The sequence below is a fragment of the Siphateles boraxobius genome, unplaced genomic scaffold (genome assembly GCF_051911475.1).
Source record: "Siphateles boraxobius isolate OS27281-9 unplaced genomic scaffold, OSU_SipBor_1 130, whole genome shotgun sequence".
Lineage (NCBI taxonomy): Eukaryota > Metazoa > Chordata > Actinopteri > Cypriniformes > Leuciscidae > Siphateles > Siphateles boraxobius.
In genome coordinates this window covers 29,495,554-29,519,121 of record NW_027508734.1, presented here as the reverse complement: position 1 = coordinate 29,519,121, position 23,568 = coordinate 29,495,554, and the positions used below count along the sequence as shown (strand labels likewise).

Genomic DNA, 23,568 nt, shown 5'->3' with positions numbered 1-23,568 from the left:
TCGGCACTAATGATGTTCGACTTCGCCAGTCGGAGATCACTAAAATTAACGTTAAAGAGCTGTGTGAACTTGCAAGTACGATGTCAGGCACTGTAATTTACTCTGATCCCCTTCCTGTTCGCTGGATTGATGAGACACTTAGTAGACTGTCCTCATGCAATGGCTGGCTGTCTAAGTGGTGTCTGCAAAATAATATAGGGTTCATAGACAATTGGAAAAGTTTTTGGGGCACACCTGACCTGTTGAAAAGAGATGGTATTAGGGCTTTGCGATATGGCTGAAAACTGTATCACGATATAAGTTCTTCATATCGGGCGATATTGATAATTATTTATATTTTTATGACCTATTTAAAGGACCAGGAGACAAATATATTAGTCTACATTTAAACATTTTTTATTTTAAACTTAACCTTCCTCTGATTATAATATATTAGCAGAAATGTCAACACACCCATGGAAAACATCAAACAATTAAAATGTAAACATAAGTCTAAAATCACAATGAACACTTAATTATCTCTTAAAATTAAGGTGAAAAATTAAAGAATACATAAGAAATGCTTAAAAAAGAGTAATAAAATAGTGCAAAGTGTTAAATAAGCATAGAGAAACCGACGACAGTCTTGCATTATTTGCAGACGACATTGGTCTGACTACAGTCAGAATTATAAAATCCAAAAAACTGCCATACTGGCGAGCTGACTTTTCCTGTTTTATCAACAATCGCTGCAGCACTCATTTTCCACTTATCAATCCACGCCGGCTCTGTTACTGAAGAATCCAACACGAGACAACGATATGGCGCAACCATACTGTTAAGGGGGTCGCACACTGGACGAGAAGCGCCGCGTCGCGTCAAGAACAACTAGAGGTATCGCACACCGGACACGCACTTTCTCAGTTTATGGCCAGCAATATTGTTAGGCTATGTTTAAGGACATTATGAAATTAAGATAAGGTCTGTACTATGTTATGATTTTACTGTACAATTAAATACAATCGTTGCTACACTTTACCTCAGAGCGTCCGTTAACTGCATGAATTGAGAATCTCACCTATAAATCCGATAACATCAGCAATTTTCATTCAGTCAGCTCATATTTGTGAATGGGTGTGTGTACACTCATAGAGAATAATGTGTTTGAATTTTAAAGACATAGTGCTATAAAGTGAGAAAGTGGGTGCGCGTCCGGTGTGCGATACCTGTCCTAGACGCGATGCGGCGCGGTGCTGCGCTTCTTGTCCGGTGTATAACGTGTGCAAGTGCAACCCCCTTTACATGACCGGCTGTTAGCGCGTCAACCAGTACTTTGCTAGGTTACCAGAGAGTGAGTACATTTGTTCATGCAACAAAACTTGCAACAAAACTTTCTTCCGACGGAAAAAATTAAATAATTATCGAACGTTTTATCGAACGCATTTTTTATTGATATTGATTACGTGTCTATCGCGATACATATCGTTATCGTTTTATCGCCCAGCCCTAGATGGTATTCATCCCTCCTGGGATGGTGCTGCTCTTCTCTCTAGTAATATGGCACATAGTCTAAGAGCTCAAACATGACAATCTGGGGCTCAGGTCAGGAAGCAGACAAACTCGCTAAACAGACCGTCTGCCTGCTGTCTCACGCCACTGAGGTCTGATAAATCCTATCACATAGAGACTCTTTCACCTAGATATCATCATATAGAGACTGTGTCTGTTCCCTGAATTAGGACATACAAACAACTCCTAAACCCATTTAAGTGTAAAAATTGAATTGATGTTCAACAACAAAAAAAACATATAATACAGATGAACAAATGATAAAGCTCGGGTTGCTTAATATTCGATCCCTTACTTCAAAAGCACTTATTGTTAATGATATGATTACAGATTATAACCTAGACGTGCTGTGTTTGACAGAAACCTGGCTAAAAGCAGACAATTACATTACTTTAAATGAGTCCACCCCAAAAGATTACTGTTATAAACATGAGCCTCGTCTGAAAGGCCAAAGGGGGAGGTGTTGCTGTAATTTATAGAAAAATCTTCAGAATTACTGAGAAGTCTTGTTTTAAATATAATTATTTTGAAGTGTTGGTGCTTAATGTAACACTATCTAGTGTAAATGATAAATCACATTTGAGATTTGTGCTAGCTACTGTATACAGGCCACCAGAGCACCATTCAGACTTTATCAAAGAATTTGCTGATTTTCTATCAGAGTTAGTACTGGCTGCAAATAAAGTCCTAATTGTTGGTGATTTTAATATATTTAGATAATGAAAAAGATGCATTGGGAATTGGCATTTAAAGACAATCTGAACTCTATTGGCATTAGACAACACGTGTCAGGACCTACTCATTGTCGTAATCATACTCTAGATCTAATATTATCGCATGGAATCAATGTTGATACCGTTGAAATTCTACAGCAGAGTAATGACATCTCAGATCATTATCTAGTCTTGTGTATATTTCATTTAACTAAGGCTGCAAAGCCGACTCCGTGTTACAAATATGTTATACCAATAGCCACTAAAGATCACTTTATTAATAATATTCCTGATCAGTTTCATCTCCTCAGCATCCCAGATAGCTTAGAAGAACTCAATATTGCGACAGAAACTTTTGACTGTCTCTTTTCCAGCACTTTAGACACAGTTGCCCTTTTGCGCTTAAAGAAGATTAAAGAAAATAGTCCAACGCCATGGTTCGAGCAGACTCAGGCCCTTAAGAGAGCAGCCAGAAAAATTGAGCGGAACTGGAAGAAAACAAAATTAGAGTTTTTTCGCATTTCATGGGAAGAGAGCACAATTGCATACAGAGAGGACTTAAAAACTGCTAGATCTGCTTATTTTTCAACCCTATTAGAAGAAAATAAACAAAACCCTAGGTATTTATTTGAAACAGTGGCTAAATTAACTAAAAATAAAGATTAAATCCCAGACGATTCCAGGCAGCACAGCAGTAATGATTTTATGCACTTCTTTACTTACAAGATTGATAATATCAGGGAAAAAATTATAACTATGCAACCGTCTAATACAGTATTGCATCAGACAGTGCATTGTTGTCTCACTGACGAAAAATTTGATTCATTTATTGCTATAGGAGAGGAAGAATGTTCTAAACTCGTTAAATCATCTAAATCGACAACATGTATGCTAGACCCTATACCGACTAAGTTATTGAAAGAGATGCTTCCAGAGGTCATAGATCCTCTTTGGCAGTTTTGACGTTAGTTTTAATTTAACCTAAGATTAACTTATAACGCTAGTGTATGGGGCATTGAATAAGAAAAAAATAAAAATCGCTAGTTAATACCACTAACAAGGCTCAAAATAGCCCCAAACTAACACGGTAGCATAATTAGGCTCTCTACCTGCAAACCGAACCACTGAGAACTTTTTAAGTGTACAGACAGTTTAATAAGACAGTTATATTTAAAATTATAAATTAATTATAAAGACAGTACACTTCGCGTATAGGCAGGAGCCATCTTTGGAAAACAGTCTCGACCAGTCGAACCACGAACGCCGTGCTACGTGAGCTGAACTGTGACTATCGACCTGCACGTAGCACGGCGTTCATGGTTCGACTAGAATTATGCTACCGTGTTAGTGTGGGGCTATTTTGAGCCTTGTTAGTGGTATTAACTAGCGATTTTTATTTTTACTTCTTCGATGCCCCATACACTAGTGTTATAAGCTAATCTGTGGTTAAACTAAAACTAACGTTAAAACTGGGTACATTCGATTATCATGAAAACGCATCCCAGAGAACGGTCGACTCGGTACCCATGTGTTATTTAGCCCAGGGATCATTTTGGGCCGGAATTGTCCTTTAACTGTAATCAGCCGGACCCGGACCGTATCCAGATCAGATGGTGGACTTGCGCCTGGACACGACCACAACGCATTCCTGAAATGTCAGTAGAGATTGTGCCAACTAGACTCTCCCCTGTGAAGGCCTCATCGACACGGCAGCCATCGGCACTTATCCTCAACAAACTCATCTCCGTGTGATGACTATGGTCTTCAAATAGATATACTTGACTTGACTACTTAATTGACTTCATGTAGCTTGTTTTCAGCATTTAAGGAAGAGATTAATAAAAAAGCTCTGCCGTTTTTAACACGTCTGGGCTTAAAAGAGTGTTTATTTGTCTGTAGTTAACAATTGGCAAAATGTGATTTTCAATTTGAATGCAAATTCTAGTTGATGTTATGGAGAAATGCCAATGTTCATATTTTGAAATGTAAGATCTAGAATGGTTGAGTTAATTAGTTAATAAAATCAACAATACTACTACTACTACTACTACTAATACTACTACTACTACTAATAATAATAATAATAATAATAATAATAATAATAATAACGTTCGAATAATGAATAAATGGGAATTACCTCTAATTTTATAAAACAATCTTTCAAATAATTATAGTTCAACATTAGTTTTTCTCTTATAAAACCATGACAACAGATCAAGATCCCTCTGCACTTCATGTACTGTATCACAGTGGATTAGCATGCCAATTTACAGTAAAGTCTCACAGTCTATGAGTTTTATGTCTGGATAAGCTATTTTACTATTTTATGTCTAGATAGTACAATTAAAAATCCCTTACCAAACAATGAGAAAATGTGAGAAAATCCTGCTAAATTCTTAAAGATAAAGCAGCTATGAGAGACAAGTGAACATCTCTTGGCTTTTATCTCTTCACCCTCTTTCTCGGCTCTATGAGAACTTTCACCCAGAGGAACATCATTCCATTAGTCAGTCACGCTTGTGGCTCACTCCTTTCTGCTTTCCCGACTGGATGGTGTGAACACTGCTTTGCTTCACTCACTTTCCAATGCATGTATTAAGCTACCAAATGTCAGAAATAGCCACTGTCTTTTATATCTGTTTTAGCTCGGGTTTCAGGACACTGAGCAAGGAGATTTTAATCTCGGGCCTCATGCTCTGACTACAGCTGCTGAAGTAAAGGGAATTTTTTTACAACAGAACGAGTCCCTGAGAATGTGAGAGGACTTCTCTTCTGCAAGCGTTCATAAAATACGCACCACAGCAGTGGGTGAGAATTATATCTGGAGAGACTATGTTACACCATTTAACTGAACACAGAAAACACTAGCTGTGTAATGTAAAAAAAAATAATTATAGAACAAAATTTGTGTTTGACCTTCAAATCATGGAAGCATCCAGTTTGGATGACAGTCAGCAGGTAAAGGCAATAATGACAATTTTAATAAAATGTAGTATTATAGGATATAAATATGTAAATGGTTCAAGATATGCCGAATCTGAAACAAACCATAAAAGTATAACAACATTGTTTCTCTGATTAAGTAGAAACATCCTGCTTTCTCATTTTCAAGGCCATTTCCCATTAATGAACTTTCTCCGTATCTCTAAAGTGGACAAATCACACATTATGTCCTGAGTAATTACTTGATGGAGTTCCAGCAAGAGATAACTTGGGACAAAGGAAGTGAAATGTATGCCGTTTGAAATTAAACTGTTTGCCTAAACTCTTTGTCTGAACCGCAGAAGCTATTAACAAAATGAAGGCAGGCGGCACTGAACTCCAATGAATACATTACTGCAGAATCAGCTGCTGTTAATTCCACTGCTGAATATTTTTAATTAGAGACTGAGAAAAGATACTGCTCATCTTCGTTAAGGGACTTAGAAATGTGATTAAATAGAGGTCAGATATATTAGAGGCAAGGATAGCTTTATTTGCAACTGCTGTCGGACTTGCTTTTCTGTTTTTCCCTCTGACGCTTTTTTTCTTTCTGTGTCTCTTGCTTTCATTCACGCTCGGTTGAGCTCAGCGCTGTAGAAATGAGGGGGCCAGACGCTTTGGTTTTGGATCAGTGGCGTTTGATCCTGCTCCTCTACGCTGGGACCCTGTCTAACGCCACACTGATTGACATTGTGTAGTTGTACGGTGACCTGTGGGGTGTAGCAGCGCATTCACTATCACTCTCTCTCTCTGTCTCACAAACCCAGACACACATTTTGATTTATAAGTACACACCCAGATAGGGCTAAGTAATACAGCTGAAGTATAAACACTGTGGTCCTGTGTGTTATCAGACATTGCTTTTGTTTGTTTGAGCATCCAGAACGATCCAGACACAAGGACATAAACACAACCAATGGTGCTAAGGATGGGACTATCTGTTTGTCCACCCAATGCAAGACAGGGGGAGTGTTTTCAAAAATACATAATAAAAATACATGTTATAAACTATTTTTGCTTACAAAAATAACTGTCATAACAATAAAGAAATAAAAAAATACAATAAAATATTTTTTAACTAAAAGGAAGAGTGATTTTTGTCTATTTATAAAATCAAGATTCATAAATATATTTTATAAATATAAAGAGATACAAATATAAATATATATCTTTATAATAAAATATTTAATATCTCTTAATGCTCCAATACTAATAACCCAGAATGGATTATACACAGTCTTTAAGAGACTTAAAGGTGATTAATTAACTCGATTAATTAACTGTTTATTAGTTTTATACTGTTATCAAAATATTGACAAAATATTCAACATACAGGATCTCCCAGGAATCCAAAAATATATATATTTATAGAAGCCTTTACCATTTCTGTGTGTTTAGATAATAGCATCATAATGATATAAAGCCAAGCAGAGAGTTGTGAGAAGTGTGTGATTATGATGAATAGCATCATAATATGACAGACAATGTCCAGCAGTATAAGTATCAATTCTGTGAGTCAGAGTTTAAATGTTTTGCCAGCTAACAGCAAATAGAGGCTTTCCCAGCGGCCCACTGAAATTGCCCCAGACGGCAGCGGCAGCGCCATCAATGAGGACACTCAAGTTTTGTTCCTTAGAAGCCTGAAAGTGTCCGTTTTCACAAAAGCCACTTTTTCCCAGACACTGCATAAAGTGCACGTCGTATTGTCCGGCCCTGTTCAAAACGCTCTTTGTATCGACAGTCAAGCTACGGTCGTCCAAGATTTATAGATAAAAGAGTCTGACATGGGAAAGAGATTCCATCAGGAATGACTGTGGAGTTACATTTCCTTTTGTCTCCTGAAGTCAACACTAACAGTTGTTACTTCATGTGCAATTCACTTCACAGCCACAAACATCAAAACACAGCCATGTCCTCAAACATACTGCATCTCATTTTGAATAACATTATTTTCCTGTTAATTATTAATATTGTGCTTTGTGACTATAGAGCTGAGCACAGCAGACAAGCTTTGATGTGTCTCTGCTAAATTGCCTATTACAGACAGCTAGCACTTATTCAGCTGTGACGTCTGTGTGTGTTCATGTTTAAGAGGTTGTGAGGAGATTACTAATGAGCAAGAGATCCCTGTAAACTTCATTAGGATGACTTTGACACGCTTGAACATGTCATAGTTGCTCTGGGGTGATCATTACCATCAATCTCCATAAGGGAGGGAAACACGTGACCTTAAACTCCCCACATTTAATTATACTTGCACACACTCACAGGACATATTTATTAGCTGTATTTGAATACATTCTAATATCAAGTGAGAAGAACCATATGGAGCTCTTAAGTACCATTTTGTAAAGTCTTATAAATCCATGATATGGGCTTAAACATCCACTGCTGCCAATAACTTATAATTGAGTGTTAATTGCAAAATGCATGTGCATGATAATTAATAACCATACTCACACATTCATTAACATTATGTGGTGAAATTTCTTTTATATCACAATCATATGCACACATCTCGATACTCAAATGGCAGTAAAAGGGGGAAAGTGAGTATCCAATTCTTTGCAAAATCAAAAGGGAATCGGAAGATTTGTTACTTCACCATCTAAACCTTCCTATGGGAAAAAATGGCATGAAAAGGATTTTTTTCCAGTACTGGAGATCTGTAAAATGATTTAGTAAAGTGCTTATGGTCCTCTTACCTTTTTCTTATTGGTGGGACAAATGTAGAAGTTTGTGACTATGATGGTTGTCCCAGGCATCAGGTTAAGCTTGGTGTATGTTGACCCATAATCACTGGATCTTAATGAAAAAAAGAGCAAGAAAGAGAGAGGAATGTCATCTTATTAATATCATCACACTGTTTAATTACTAAGTCACACATGGAGAGATGTGACGGGATATAATACAGATCTAGAGTGAATTACATTCTCAGATTATTAGATTTATTCATAGAGCTGAGAGGCAACATTAACATATGACTCACTGTGTATTGTCAGGTCTATTTCTGAGATTCTAACAGAATATTTTCAGTAAAATAAAAGGATATTTTTCTTTACACATATTGTACCTTGTACATGCATTGGAATTGCTTTGAACTGCTATAGGTTAAATGTTAAGATAGGCCTTCTGGTCATGAACATTCATAGCGTATGTCTTTTCAACCTCAAATCTGTGTTGAGATCCCATAAATATGTAACCACAACACTGGGGTTTGAAATATTCACAGTAAGCAGAAAATAAATAACAATTTTCAGAATAGACTGTTTTTTGGCCTTTGATTGCTAAAGTGATCTCATGAGGATGTTGACTGTTTTTTGACTGAATTGGAGTCAGCAAAACCAGTCAGCAAAAAAAAAAAAAAAAAAGTAACTTCACCACTCTGCAAATCAGCTGCTTTTGGAAAGATGGTAGTGCAGTTCTGACATTTACAAACTCACAAGTAGAGAAAAATGCTTTTTGAGCAGCCCTTCTGAAATGTTCATGCCATTGAGTTGTAGCATTATTCAGCAAACTAAATGACTACCATTATATGAAATGACAGAAAGAGACCAACAGATAAACAATTTCTATCAACCTTACAAAAAGAAATCAACAAGGCTGCTTAATTTGATTCTGACCACAACAGCAGATGATGTTTCGAGTGTGGCAGGTAATGAGAGGTAAACTAGTCAGAGACTGATGTTAGCTCATGGAGAAACTATTTGAATTGCTGTAGATATGAGGAATGACAAGGCAGCATCACAGGTGTGGAAATATTTGCAAAAATCAATCAGGCAGAGAGCTGTGGCCTAAACCAGCCTGACACTGTCAGAACAAATCATTCTCACACAACACAGTTACATGAAATGCACTTAAGAACAAGGTCAAGGTCACAGGGTTACATTTAAAGTGACTGTCAACTTTCTTTTAACTCAAAACGATACATCCACACACTGTGAACCTCTTAGTCAGGCTGAGGGAAAGACTATTGCTGCTGGCAGCAGATAGAGTTTGCAAAATGCCTGATCAAAGACTATTCCTCAACACAAATATACAGCGCTAAAGACTTCCCCCATAGAACTAATTAAAAAAACAGAAGTGAACAGAACTCTTCTCTGGAGCTCCTGCTGAGCTCACATTTTTGTTCCTTGCTTGACAGAACAGAGGTGTTTTAGCTCGAGAGGTTTAAATGAAAGCGGGAGGGAAGGCTGGGCAGGGTGGGGGAGGTGATCATTATGCCAGGCGCCATGTTTCCAAGACATCACACAGAGGTATCATGGCAGGATGAGGAACTAGAAAGGTCTGAGGAATAGCATACTAAAAGCAGTATATCAACTAAAAGCACAACAATAGTGAACATGACGGGTTGTGCTTTACAAAGAGCACATTTTAAACAACAACAAAATTATTTTTGTGTTTTCTTTTTTATAAGCAAAGCAGCGTGTCACTGTGTGAATAATGTGAAATGCTTGTTAACCCCACTCACAATCATGATAATAGACCATATCAGAAAAAAAGAGATGTCATCATTACATAGAGTTAAGGCCACTTGTGTTTGTTATCCAAACTTCCTAAAATCTGCTAAAATTATGAACACTATTTCCAGTTCCATTCTAACATCATAGATATACAAGCACAAGACAGTATTTTTTTTACTACTATTGTTGTTTAAAAATAGCATGATTATTACCAAACGTCCTCAAAATGGAATTGATTACCAAAAAAGCCATGATTATTTGAAATCAGAATTAAATGTATAATACATGCCATTCATTCAGAAGAGTCAATGACGGTGTTTAGAGTCTCCAAAGTGGAGTAAAACTCGGCAGTGGTCATACGCGGAGTTGGTGGAGCGAGTGCAAGAAACAGCCAACTCATTAAGTAAATCCTCTCGAGGAGAGTAAAATGTCAGAGGCCTCAGAGGAACATTATGTAACTAATAAAGCTAATTTGGAGGATTGTTTGGCACGCCGCGCTTCGGTTGCCAAACGTTTCGCTAATGATGCTAACTTAATCGGATGGCTCATTTAATGCCACTGATTAGCTGACAGGACTAATGCCGCTAGTGACGGAGGAGTGTGGATAATAAAGAAACATCATGGGAATAAAAGATGGAGAATGAGAACAGGGGCAATAATCTGTTTTGAACTTTAAAGAAATCTAATTGATTTCCAGTCAATGACTTTTTGAGATTTCACCTTCTCTGTGATGGCAAAGCTAAATTTTCAGGTGATGATCAGAAAGTTCAAAAGAACAGCAGTTATTTGAAATAGAAATCATTTGTAACATTATACATGTTTAAAATTATACGTCTTTGTCACTTTTGATCAATTTAATGCATCCTTGCTGAATAAAAGTATTTCTTAAAACATTTTTAAAAAAATTAACTGACCCCAAACATTTTTTATATATATATTCATATATAATCTTTCAGTTCAGGTGATTCAGGGGTTTATACTCCATTCATAAGTTTGGGGTCAGTTAAATTTTTTTGTATGAGAACAGGTCTAAGCATTTGGAGGGAATTGCTGAAGGAAAACAGTAAGATCGAAAAATGTACAAAAGCAATTATGCGTTGAAGTAAGCGCACATTATTTTTTTCGAAGCCTTGAACATGTCCTTGACTGTTCTGTTCTGCTTGTTGATTGATCTCTTTTGAAAATAACCAACACTTTGACAGACATACTTGATTTCTGTGCTTGTGTAAAATCCTTTAGACCACCACTAGACACTGCGTGTTAGCATTACCATCAAACATAATTTATGTGGAGTGGTGTCATAAATATTCTCTGACTGGTCTTCCAGAAATTAGACACAGGCCATGACCATCACCTTTAATAGACTCCCTGCATTTTAAACAGGCAATTTATCATGTCCTGGTGATCTGACAATGGCATGCTCTTTGTTATTGAAATTTTTAAGTTAATTTTTAAGTTAATTTTTCCAAATGGCATCTGCAGTTAAGCAAGAAATGTTTCAATTTTTTTTTCCTCCTGTGAAGTCATGACAAGTTCACCTCCTCCAGAGATCATTTGCTAACATGAAATGTCAGATGAGAAACTGTCATTCACTGCAATAGATATGACAAAAACAAAGACATCCAGTATAATAATTCAGATAGTTAACTGTACCAACAGTAAAGTATCTTTTTTAATGTTTTTAGATAAGTCATCATGTATGCATGTATGCAAAGACGTCTTGATGCAATACTCCAAACTAAATCAATCTCATTTGTATTGTTTGATTACACTTCAGCATCATTCACCATCTGCAGTTCCACATTCAGTGTCCAAATTATGTACTGCATTTCCCAAAATGCATTTGTGAAGTTGCTCAAATATGTGTATGATAAACCTGGTAAATCAAATGTTATGTGGCCACTGCAGTAAATTTTAGTACTTTCCAAATTTACAATGTAAATGAGATCAAAGGTAAACCAATCTTACATAAATCAAAAACATTTCCCCCACATTTGAAAATCTAAAGCAGCACAGACCTCAAAGAGTAGAGCATGGTGCTAACAACCTCAAAGTCATAGGTTTGACCTCCAGGGAATCCATGAATTGATGAGATAGTATGTTTACCTTGAATGCAAGTTAAGTGCCTGCCGAATGCATAAATGCAAACCAGTATGCTTATACTCAAGGACATACGAACAAAAGTATGAAAGCTTAAGCGAATGTTTTTCATTCACACAAATGACTGTTAATTTCCATAACAGGAAGGACAGTTTGTAAATCAAAATATCTTGGCTACTAGTAAATCATCACCAGCATAACAGAAAAAGTGCACATGAATTCGGCCCATTGGATGGCAAAATTACAATTAATGTGGCATTTCTTGAGCACAACTTCAGCATGTTTTGATGAACTATATTACAACAACAACTTATTAATTATTCATTCAAGTCCAACATGTTTGCTGATTCATCTTTGCATCAGTTTTTAAATACCCCACACAGAATACCATTAAGAAACACAAAGATGTTAAAGTAGGTTGTGAGCAGCCAGGTATCAGCACTCAATAGTATCTGTGAAGTGTTTACTCCAATGCTGCAACAGTAAAAGGGGCTTCTTAGTTCTTAAGCATTTAAGAAACAAGATGCTCTGGTGCTGGATGTTGGAAACAACGGTGACACACACACACACACACACACACACACACACACACACACACACACACACACACACACACACACACACACACACACACACACACACACACACACACACACACACACACACACACACACACACACACACCCTTATAATTGTATTTAGGCTGAATTCACCCATTTTAATGAAATGCAAATAACACAGTGATGTAGCTCGCTGTGTTATTTATTCCTAAGCACTGAATCAAACATTCATTATTTTAATATGACAATGCTTTATGATATTCTTAACAAAAGGAAAATATTCACTGTTAACAGTCAAACAGAGAAAACAAAACAAAGAAAAACAATTGAAAGTACACAACAGCCTCACATTTGCCTTCCACCCGTGATCATAAAAATCCTTTTCTGGCTAAAAACCCCCCAAAAGTTAAAGCATTCAAAGACCAAAAAGAACACTAAAATTACCAAATTATAAATAAACACAACAAATGCTGAAATTAGGATAAAGTAATTTCCAAGTGTGTGATTGTCCCAGTAGGCTCTGTTGGCTCAAATATCATGCGAAACTAAACCACTCAGTTTAGTAAAGGTCTTTTATCAAAATTCTCTGCACGAACAAGAAGACCTGTGAGAGAAGCCAAGGAGCGGCCAAAAAGATCACCTCGAAGGTTCAGTAGCAGAAGATGGGAAAGCATGTCTGAATGAAAAAAAAAAAAATGAGTTGTAGTCAAATGAGACAGATTTTCTTTAGGCCAATCACAGTGATTGGTGTAAAGTAGATCTAACACGTCATAAACTTTAAAATGCAGCAACTGTTCATGGATGTGTCATAAACAGAAATAATGTCACAAAATACAAGAAAACCCCCATATGAACCTGATGCTACAGAACAAACTGTGGCAGATTAATAAATGCAAGTTATCCTATTGCAATATTTCAATGGAGTGTATTCATCTAAACTCAAAGAAATGCCCACACCATTCAGAGATATGCCTGAAATCCATTTGGTGGTTATTAAGCCACTGATTAATGTACACCCCTCATATTATACTACCAGGGGGCAATTAATTTTCACTAATGCCTTCTCACTTACTATTATGAAAGGCTATCATACGGCTTTTATTGCACAGAGAGCAGGAAAAGATCATCAGACTCCATAACTCAAATCTGTGACTATTTTAAGGCACATCATTCGCAGTAAATGGATTGTTTGTCATTTGGCTTTTCAGGAATCTGTGTGTTCAGATTAAATATTAGGTTAGTGCCATAAATTTGGTCAACCGAAAAGATTGCTCTGCTTTTTTGTTTTGTTTTAAGAAACCATTTAAATGAATAGATCGCCTAAAATCTGATTGAGGGCAGTTAGCCAGTCCACATACCTACACTACACATTTATTACCTGAAGAGGCCGAAATATAGAATGAGCAAACCAACAGTTTGTGCAATCAGAAGGGCAAGGTTCCCCTACCAAAAGGAGATTTCATTTGAAGGAATCCAGTAGAGGGAGAAAAGAGAAGTCTAGTTGAATCCATGTTCATGTAAGTTACAACGACTCACAACGTCTGTCGTGATTAATTCTGACATCTCTCTTAAACCGCACACCACCATCCACCCTCCAATCCTCCCAAAGCGCTTTACCTCACTGTTACTCTGTAAATAGCATAACAACATTCAAGCTAACCAGAACGCTTCTGTTGTTTACAAGTAGCTCAAGGGATTTGTGACAACTGTGAGCATTTCACAGTACAATACATTATTTTATAACATTTATTTCTGAACCAACTCTATCGTTCAAAAGTTTAGAGACAGTAGGATTTTTAAACATTTTTGAAGTTTGAAGTTTCAAACTCAGCATTATTACGTGATCCTTCAGAAATCATTCTAAAAAGCTGATTTGCTGCTAAAGTAACATTTCTTATTATCATCAATGTTGTAAACAGTTGTGCTGTGTGTGTCTGTGTGTGTGTGTGTGTGTGTGTGTGTGTGTGTGTGTGTGTGTGTGTGTGTGTGTGTGTGTGTGTGTGTGTGTGTGTGTGTGTGTGTGTGTGTGTGTGTGTGTGTGTGTGTGTGTGTGTGTGTGTGTGAGTGTGTGCGTGTACCGTGATAATTTTTTTCAAGAATCCTTGAAGAATAGAAAGTTAAAGACCCCCTGTGGTGAAACCCGCTGAGATTTTAATGTTGTCTAAATGTCTGGTGTGTTTGGATTTTTAGAAGGCAGCTGTCTGATGAACGGGAACATGATTTGTGTAACATTAGCAACACATTATTAACTGTTTGATAACATAGTCAAGCCAAAGGCCAATCATATCAATTACCATTACGTGTCCGACGTTGTAGATACATAAATACATACGTTTAAATGTCATTTTGATTATCAAGTTTTAAGGGATACAGTTATTGACATCAGGGGGACTTTATAAAAACAGAATTTATTTATGTGAAATAGAAATCATTTAATGATAATCAGCTTAAATAATCCATTTAAAGCATCCTCGCTGTAAATAAAATATTTAATTTCTTAACAAAAAATCTTACTGAGCCTAAACATTTAAGCAGTAGTGTACAATATAGACTATGAGTAAAGAAAAAGGAAAATAATGATTATTTCTTGGACTACAAAGATTTAGACCATATTTTAGTGGTGTGGACAAGGGAGTGACCACATTGTGTTTATGACCTCATATGACTTATGAGGTTTTTGTTCTATCCATATCACACAGGTTATTTTTTATCCTAACAGCAGAGCTGAATCAGAGGGAAACATGGCTCAACAGTCATCGGAAGCCTTTAGGGATGATCTGTTAGGTTTGATTTTAGAAAAATATGTATCTATAATTTCAAAGACTCAGTGCTGCAAGGGCCTGGTCAGCTGCCAGCGTGAGGCTGGGAACACAGAGATAATTCTGACGTGTGCAACTATTAAACAATTTGGTTAGACACAGACACAACCAAAGCACATAAACATTCTGAAACAAAAATCATGCTAGACTCGAAAAAATAAAGTTTCCAAAAGGGTGTTTTTGGAGAGATGCCAAAAAAAGAAGCCTTTTGGCTTCCAAAAAAATTGTCAGTAAAAAAAAAAAAGTTATTATATGTAAAGAACATTACAGAATAATCTTTTTGCCCTATAAGAAATCTTTTGCACAATGAAAAGTTTCCATGGACGTTAGAGGAACCACAGATGCCAATAAGAAACCTTAATTTATAAAATTGTATGACTTCAAATACTGTATATAAACACCCTAACGCACGCACACACGCACACGCGCACACACACATACACACACACACACACACACACACACACACACACACACACACACACACACACACACACACACACACACACACACACACACACACACACACACACACACACACACACACACACACACACAAAGGGAAAACCCCTCATTTACACCCTCAGAAACACAGACAGAGTCTTGTGCCTGTGAGTACTGGGCAGCAGTGCTGTAATCGGGAGCATTTATCTAAATGACACCCTCATGAGGACCACAGGGACTAGGCTGAGAATTCAGCACACACCAATGACCTATTTTATTTCTACTCTCTTTCACTCAGTACACTTTTTTATTCCTGCATTAGATATAAATATGACAGGAAACACAAGATTTTTGTGAAAATTATAGCAAGAAATCAACACAAGTCAGTAAAATGGTTTAAAGGCCATTATAATTGCATTTTTAATCAGAAACTGTAGTTATTCAATTTCTCATACTTACAATAACCTGATTGAACCTGAAGTAACAGCACATGTACATATATTTCTGACAGTATTAGATTTTTTAAAATGTATTTTTATGGACATAATGTAAGTGAAGGAATATATAATATATAGTAATAATAACATTTATGAACTCACTTCCAGGCTTCAAAATCTAATGTAAACGAATCATTAAAATGACATGATATATTGATTTATGGTCAGTAATAGGTAAGCTGGAGCTTTTTTTTTGTACATTAAAGAGAAATTGGTCAATAAAGCATAAATATTTAAAGCCTGCTTCAGTGTATATATTTAACTAGTTATAAAGCATGAACATGAAAATGCAAACACTTGCAGATGGTTAGATTTTCAGAATTTATGCCACTTCACATTTAACATGTATTCTCTGACTAAATATTCTTAATACATAAAAATGTTGTTTTTATGTTATTTTATTTTTATAATTTCTTTATAATCACAAAGTGAAAAAGCAATTCACTGCCATTGTTGTAATTTGCATGTGAATAACACATGAAACCTTGATATTACCATAAATAAGTGTTTGTTACATGTATCAATCAATCAATTTATAGTCCATCCAATAACATGAGTAATTAATTTGCCTTACATACATTTTTTTTTTAGTGGAATGCTGTGTTTGTTCTCTTTATTCTCTATTGATCTGTCAAGAAAACTCTTTCTGTCAAGTAAACTCTTTTCTTTCTTTCTGTGATACAACATAATACTTCTTTTATCAGCTACCATAACCTTTAACATCACCTACTGCCCAATCCAACTAAATCTCTGTTTCCCTTATCTTAGAGAGGCTACTTGACCTTTGACCACCGAGGGTGGATCTAAAAGACTATTTGTGTGCTACTAGGTTCAAGGGTCATTTCGCTAGGGAAAACTCCCCATCAGGGCATCACTGGACAGCTAGGAACCAATCTTTCAAATAAAGGAGACATGACAGGTTCAGCGACAGATGGGAAAGCAGTTAACAGCAACTCAAAGCTTACGTGTTTCAGTTTGACGGATGCTTAGAAGGCAAGAGATGCTTTATACTAACTGTGTGTGTTTGATTGTGTCCTTTGTTTATTTCCCTGGTAATTGTTTACGAGGAAGTACTCTTGACACAAATCTCTCTGTTTGCCTGAGGAATCCACAATGTATCATCAGTAACACTCCTCACAATTTATCTAATCTGAGAGGAAAACACGAACACCTAATGGGAACTAAGCTTAAGGAGTTCTGTTGCTGTGACAAACAGAGCAAAAAATAAACCAGCTCAAAGAAATGGCTCATAAATACATCGTAATCTTAAAGCTTTATCATTTTTCCAATGCATGGGATCAACATGAATTCACAAATACATATCTAGAAATACAATACGATTCATCTGGTATCTCTCTGTCTTCTTTCTATGGTATCAAAGACATTTTTGATAGCAAACATGACAGGTAACTGTGTAATCATCCATATAACTATTTGATCTCCCCTGCCTCTGACATTTTGATGCTGAATAAATTTGTTTAGTATAAATATTATAAATGTGATTGACTAATGAATTGAAATGACATGGTCTTCATATTTACCCTGCTATATCACCACATGCGTCCACTGAACACTCAAGAAATGTGCCCTTTGAAACAGCCCAGCAGCTTCTTGTAGCCGTCCATTAGCTACTGCACATTATAGCATCCATTAACATTTAACAGTGCTGCCCATTTAGAAAACGGAGATTGCTGAAAGCATAGTTGGACTGAAAACCTCATTCTGTCACAAGCTTGTCTTTCATAAGTGTGAAATTTATTGGGTGTGATTTAAAAAGGCTGCTCATTTATGTAATTGCATTGAAAGCACACTTGCTTTTATACTGGACTCATAATGTCTAAATTTGCCGACAGCTGGCGCTTCTGACCCGTGTATGCGAAAGAGATAAAACAGTTTTTGGCCTATCATCAAACGTGCCATCATTTGATGTGAGTTTATATTTATGTGGTAGCACCATATACTAACAAAGCAAAGGACAGCTGCGGACTAGAGTAAAACATTCATCGTACACAAGTCAAAAATAATCCCCAATTAGGAGCATCTCTGTCTGTCTGTCTGTCTGTCTCTCTGTCCTTCTCTCTCTGTCCTTCTCTCTCTGTCCTTCTCTCTCTGTCCTTCTCTCTCTCTCTCTCTCTCTCTCTCTCTCTCTCTCTCTCTCTCTCTCTCTCTCTCTCTCTCTCTCACACACACACACACACACACACACACACACACACACACACACACACACACACACACACACCATACAATTCTAAAGACCAACAATCCAATTAAGGACCAAAGAGGATGTCTTTACAAGGTCTGTGTGTATGTGTTTTTTCTGACAGAGCCCACATGTGACCAGACATTGCACATTGTCAACAGGCTGTTAGTTCTGAGACAAGTACATCTGTTCATCCCCTAGGGACTCATGTCAAAATTTCACATTAGCTAAGCAGACACACATACTCAAACAAACAAACAAACAAATACACACGTTTACTTAGCTATTTAAGTGAGGACATACTGTAGACTTCTAATGGTTTATACAAAGGAACATACATGTATATGTGTGTATGTGTATATATATATACAAAAGCATATACAGTATTGTATATATTTATTTTTCAGATTTTGTTTAGTTCTAGGAATGAATTTGAAACAACACACATCAATAGCTGTCTGGTCTGCGAGTGCAATAGTTTACGGCAGATCTTTGACAAAACGAGATTGAAGAATAACAAGGGTGCTCTTTTGCAGCTTTGCTCTCTTTTTTGTCTCATATGTTGCTAAAAGCAACACAAAAAGGAAGAAATACATGCTTCTATCCATTAATGAAATTTAATCAGATAAAAATATGAAGCCTCATTTAGGTAAACAATCTATTTCTTTCTGTGTGTGTGTGTGTGTGTGTGTGTGTGTGTGTGTGTGTGTGTGTGTGTGTGTGTGTGTGTGTGTGTGTGTGTGTGTGTGTGTGTGTGTGTGTGTGTGTGTGTGTGTGGTTGCCCTGCACGCTTAATAAACAAACTACAGCTGGTCCAAAACGCAGCCGCTAGAGTTCTTACCAGAACCAGGAAGTATGATATTAGCCCGGTTCTGTCAACACTGCATTGGCTCCCTATTAAACATTGTACAAATTGTAAAATATTAAAATATGAAGGACCTGCGCCTGGATATGACGACAACGCAGTCCTGAAGTGTCAACTAGTCTCTCCCCTGTGAAGGGCTCCTTCCCTTTAACTCTGTACAGATAAAACGTTGTCGGGATAATTCCGATTCACTTGGCTACGCGGAAGCAATAAAAAATTCTGTATTATAGGCTTGTACCTTGGAACATATTTCATGGTTTGCATTCTCGAGCCACCAGGCACTGTTTTGTGCAAATGAGCGGCCGGATCGCATTAAGGGTTTTCTGTTAGAACGGTGTCGTACAAGCGGCCCCTAAGTAAATAACTAATGATCTTTGCGACGGAAGTGAATCAATCAAAACTAACTTATGCTAGAAAATAACTTCATTCTAGAGCTGCTATGAAGCCAAATCAATATCTGTTACTTTAATTTCCTATTATCACTGTAAAGCTGCTTTGAAACAGTTCATATTGTTAAAAGCGTTAAATGAAGGTGACTTGACTTGGGGTTGGGGTTAGCAGGTACTAAGACACTTGACAACTGGTCTGAGAGGGCTTTTGAGAACCATTTACACATCTCCATCTAATTGAACGAATCTCTCTCTCCCTCCCTCTCCCCTCTCTCTCTCCCTCTCTCTCTCTCTCTCTCTCTCTCTCTCCCTCTCTCTCTCTCTCTCTCTCTCTCTAGAACAAGAGACAGGTAATCTAATCAGCAGTCCACTTTACATAATTGAAATACATAGTCCCTGACTAGGAGAGAAGAGTGATCTATTTCACTTTCGTCATTATTTGATCCATCCTCAAAAGAACTGTGTTTAATCATATCAAGAGATTCGCGGATTCTTTGATTTGTCCTGATCTGAAACAAAGTAAACACTGAAGGAAAATGGCTTTGACTTACATCCTGTGCAATGACTACAGATCTAGTGTAAGTAGACGTTTGGTAAAGCTGTATGTTTTTGTAATGTATTTTAATGTTTCTCTTTTTACTTAACCACCATTTAAGTTAACATTCAACTAATACGGCAAGCTTACAACTCAGACATAGCCAAAATATTTCTTTTTATGTCAAGGCACTATTGATTCATGCTGTATAGGAAACACTGGGTAGGTCAAATAAAGTACAAATTAGGATATTCAGTTGCTTTTTAGTCAGACACTGGTTTAACTGTTGTCTGTACAAGGTTTTTGTCTCCAAAAAAAAACCTGACCTCTACAATATCCACAAGAGACATTTGACTTCAGCTCCACTTGACCCACAGTAGTGTGTGTGTGTGTGTGTGTGTGTGTGTGTGTGTGTGTGTGTGTGTGTGTGTGTGTGTGTGTGTGTGTGTGTGTGTGTGTGTGTGTGTGTGTGTCTGATCCCTGGGGGTCTCTGTTAGCAAGCAGTCAAAGCAAAGCAAGGCATCCATTAGAACTCACACACACATTTATGTGTCAGGTTGGATTAGGCCTAGACAAGGGGTGACAGGAAGGTCACACACACACACACACACACACACACACCACACACACACACGCGCGTGCGAGAGAGAGGGTTGTCATAGACGTAATGGTTTTTATATGGAACTGATAATTCTTGATAAACATTCTCACAAACCAGTAAATATCAGTAGAAGCATACAGACAGTCTTATTACACAAAAAGCATGTTTTTATAAAAACAATTTCCAGTCACACTCAGACTGATGGCAAAAGACATAACAGAAGGGAAAATATGTTTATCTCACAAGATTACAAAATTTAAATGCTGCTTACTATATTTTATGTACATATGGAAATAAGTTGTACAATAAGCTATTGAGATGGATCTGTTACACAAAGTCTTATATATAATATACAAATAAATATATATTTCTGATCATTTGTTAAATTTCCCAGTTTAAATCTAGATTAAAGACGCATCTATTTAGCCAAGCATACACATAATGCATCTCATAACCTTGTACTCCAGTTATATAAGATCCAATACATATTTTGCTTAATTTTATGAACAGCAGCTATGCTAATTATTTTCCATTTGCTTTTCTGCTTTATCTCAGGATGCCCATTCCGAGGTAAATAGAGTGTGTCAGCTCCACTTTGGATCCTCTTATGAAGACTTCAGATGCCCCAAAGCCAGTGAAGAGACGGCGCCAGCTCCTGCAAGGTCTTCAGATGACGCAAACTCTGAATCAGCATGCACCTAACTTCAAATCAATCTGTTGTCAATTGCATTACCGGCAGAAATCTAAAACATTCCTTAAAGTTGACTTTAATATAAACATGGATATGATGTGTCAAGTCACCCGTTTACACAGCAGAAGTTCATTAAGTGCACTTTCTGTTGTTCCTGTCCACTTGAGCAGTGTTTTGGAAACGTAGCAGATGCTCCTTAAACTGTATCCCACAGTACCCTTGGGAAATCAGGTCAGGTTTGATCAATCTCAAAGCACAGCACATGAGCCAGGATCAGCAAGCAGAAAGGGAAGTTCATGTGTGACCTGATTAAATAAAAGTGAACAGAGAACAGACGTCTTCTCTCTGACTCTCTGATTGATGCAACGTGCACAATAACAAGTAAGATTAGCCTGCTTTAAACATTGGTAGGAAACGATTTATGATGGCGCAAATCGTGAAATTTTTTTTGCATCCAAACGATTAAAACTGTTAAAAATGAAATGGCAATATATATTTGAAATTAATGATTTTGACTTGACGGACATAAAAAACTACAGTGTATATGTACATTTGCATCTGTGTTTCTCTAGCTTTAAAGGGATAGTTAATTTACTCACCGTCATGTTTTTTAAACCTGTATGACTTTCGTCTTCTGTGGAATATAAAATAACCTTTTTTTTCCCCATACAGTGGAAGATAATGATCATTGAAACTGTTTGGTTGCCAGCATTCTTCTGCCAGAAAAGTCATGCAGGTTTAGAACACAAGTGTGGGTAGATGATTTTTGGATGAACTAAATTGAATTGTATCATTGTATATGAATTCACTGCATGCCACTTCACACTCACTGACATAAATCAATTTGTGCAGAATGTCTACAGATATGGAAATGTTGTGTATGTTAATGTGGAGATGACCAAAAATTTATCATTTAAAATATTACATTCAGATTCATTACAATTATTGGTATGGCCAATAAAAGGTGCACGATAAATAAAGTTATTGTCTCCCAAAATCAACTCTGAACTGCCTATACGAGTCATTTTTGTTTAGAATCCTACTGCTTTATGGTTCTACGTCACTAGAAAATACAATTGCATAATGGCCGCCTATGTTGTATGTTGTCCGCTCACAACACCTCATTTTACTGACGACTGCTTCTCAAATCTCGGAGTTCAAAGCGGGATTCGTAAAACGCTTGCTCTTGAAAGATGGGTCAGTACATATTATCTACCAGCTGTTCAAAATTCTTAGTTTGGTGTTTTATATTGTGTAAGTTTCCGGCTAACTGGCAAACTCACATTATTACTGTCTTACTGAAATACTTCTGCTAATCAGTTGTGGGCCACTATTACCTAAAACTGTGTCTATTAATGCAGATTGTCTGTCATTCTTACTACTTTGCTACTTTGAGGTAAGAAAAAGGTTGGAGAAAGATTTGTTTTACAAACGTTTGTTACATCAGTCATTCACGTTAGTGCTGGGCAAACATATGCACCATTATTGATACTGTTCCAACATGTTCACCGTTCATTGGACTTGTGCTCATTGGACTATTGATATGGTAAAATCAATGTCCTTTTTACTGTCTTTACAGTGTGTACACATTCGCTGAGCTTTAAGAAGCCACCGGACAGAGAGGACGTTCAGTTATGGTAATGGACATTAGCTTCCAACAGGCGCTGTAAACTGTAAACCAATGGTAACAGACTGGGCCATCTTGACGATCAGAGCAGAGCAAGATTACGAAAAGGAGTGATTTAGAGAGATTTATTCATCCATCGAGTTATTTGAGAATCATTGACAAATGTGGTGATGTGCAATGTATATTATGAGAAACCGACAATGTTTTTTTACTTTTGATGCATGTAAACCTGTTGTAGGAGACCTCCAAAACAAAATTAGGAGCCTCTGAAAATAGCATAATAGGGGCATTTTAAAGGGTAATAGCTGGAAGAACAGAACTTTTACAGAATCCGCTAAACAGACATTGTGCAGTCTATTGATGGCAAGCAGGTCCAGGCAGACTTTCCTGCATTTCAGAGGAATGGATTTAAACATGGTTATATATGTTAATCGTAGCTGAAAATACTACTCTTATATTGGTAGCTAAAAACATAAATTCAAATTAGTCACAATATTTAATAAACTAACATGAAAATGCTGGGGGATCAGT

The 23,568-nt window shown here is 36.8% G+C and overlaps 1 protein-coding gene across 8 annotated transcripts in view; it reads right to left on the bottom strand.

The window, feature by feature from the left end:
• Positions 1-23,568, bottom strand: part of sorcs2 (sortilin-related VPS10 domain containing receptor 2) — a 199,895-nt gene that overhangs the window by 87,296 nt on the left and 89,031 nt on the right. For all 8 annotated transcript variants that reach the window (XM_077229080.1, XM_077229079.1, XM_077229072.1 and 5 more), the window contains exon 3: positions 7,949-8,048. In XM_077229080.1, coding sequence (XP_077085195.1) covers positions 7,949-8,048 — 100 coding nt within the window. The remainder of the gene's footprint in view (positions 1-7,948; positions 8,049-23,568) is intronic.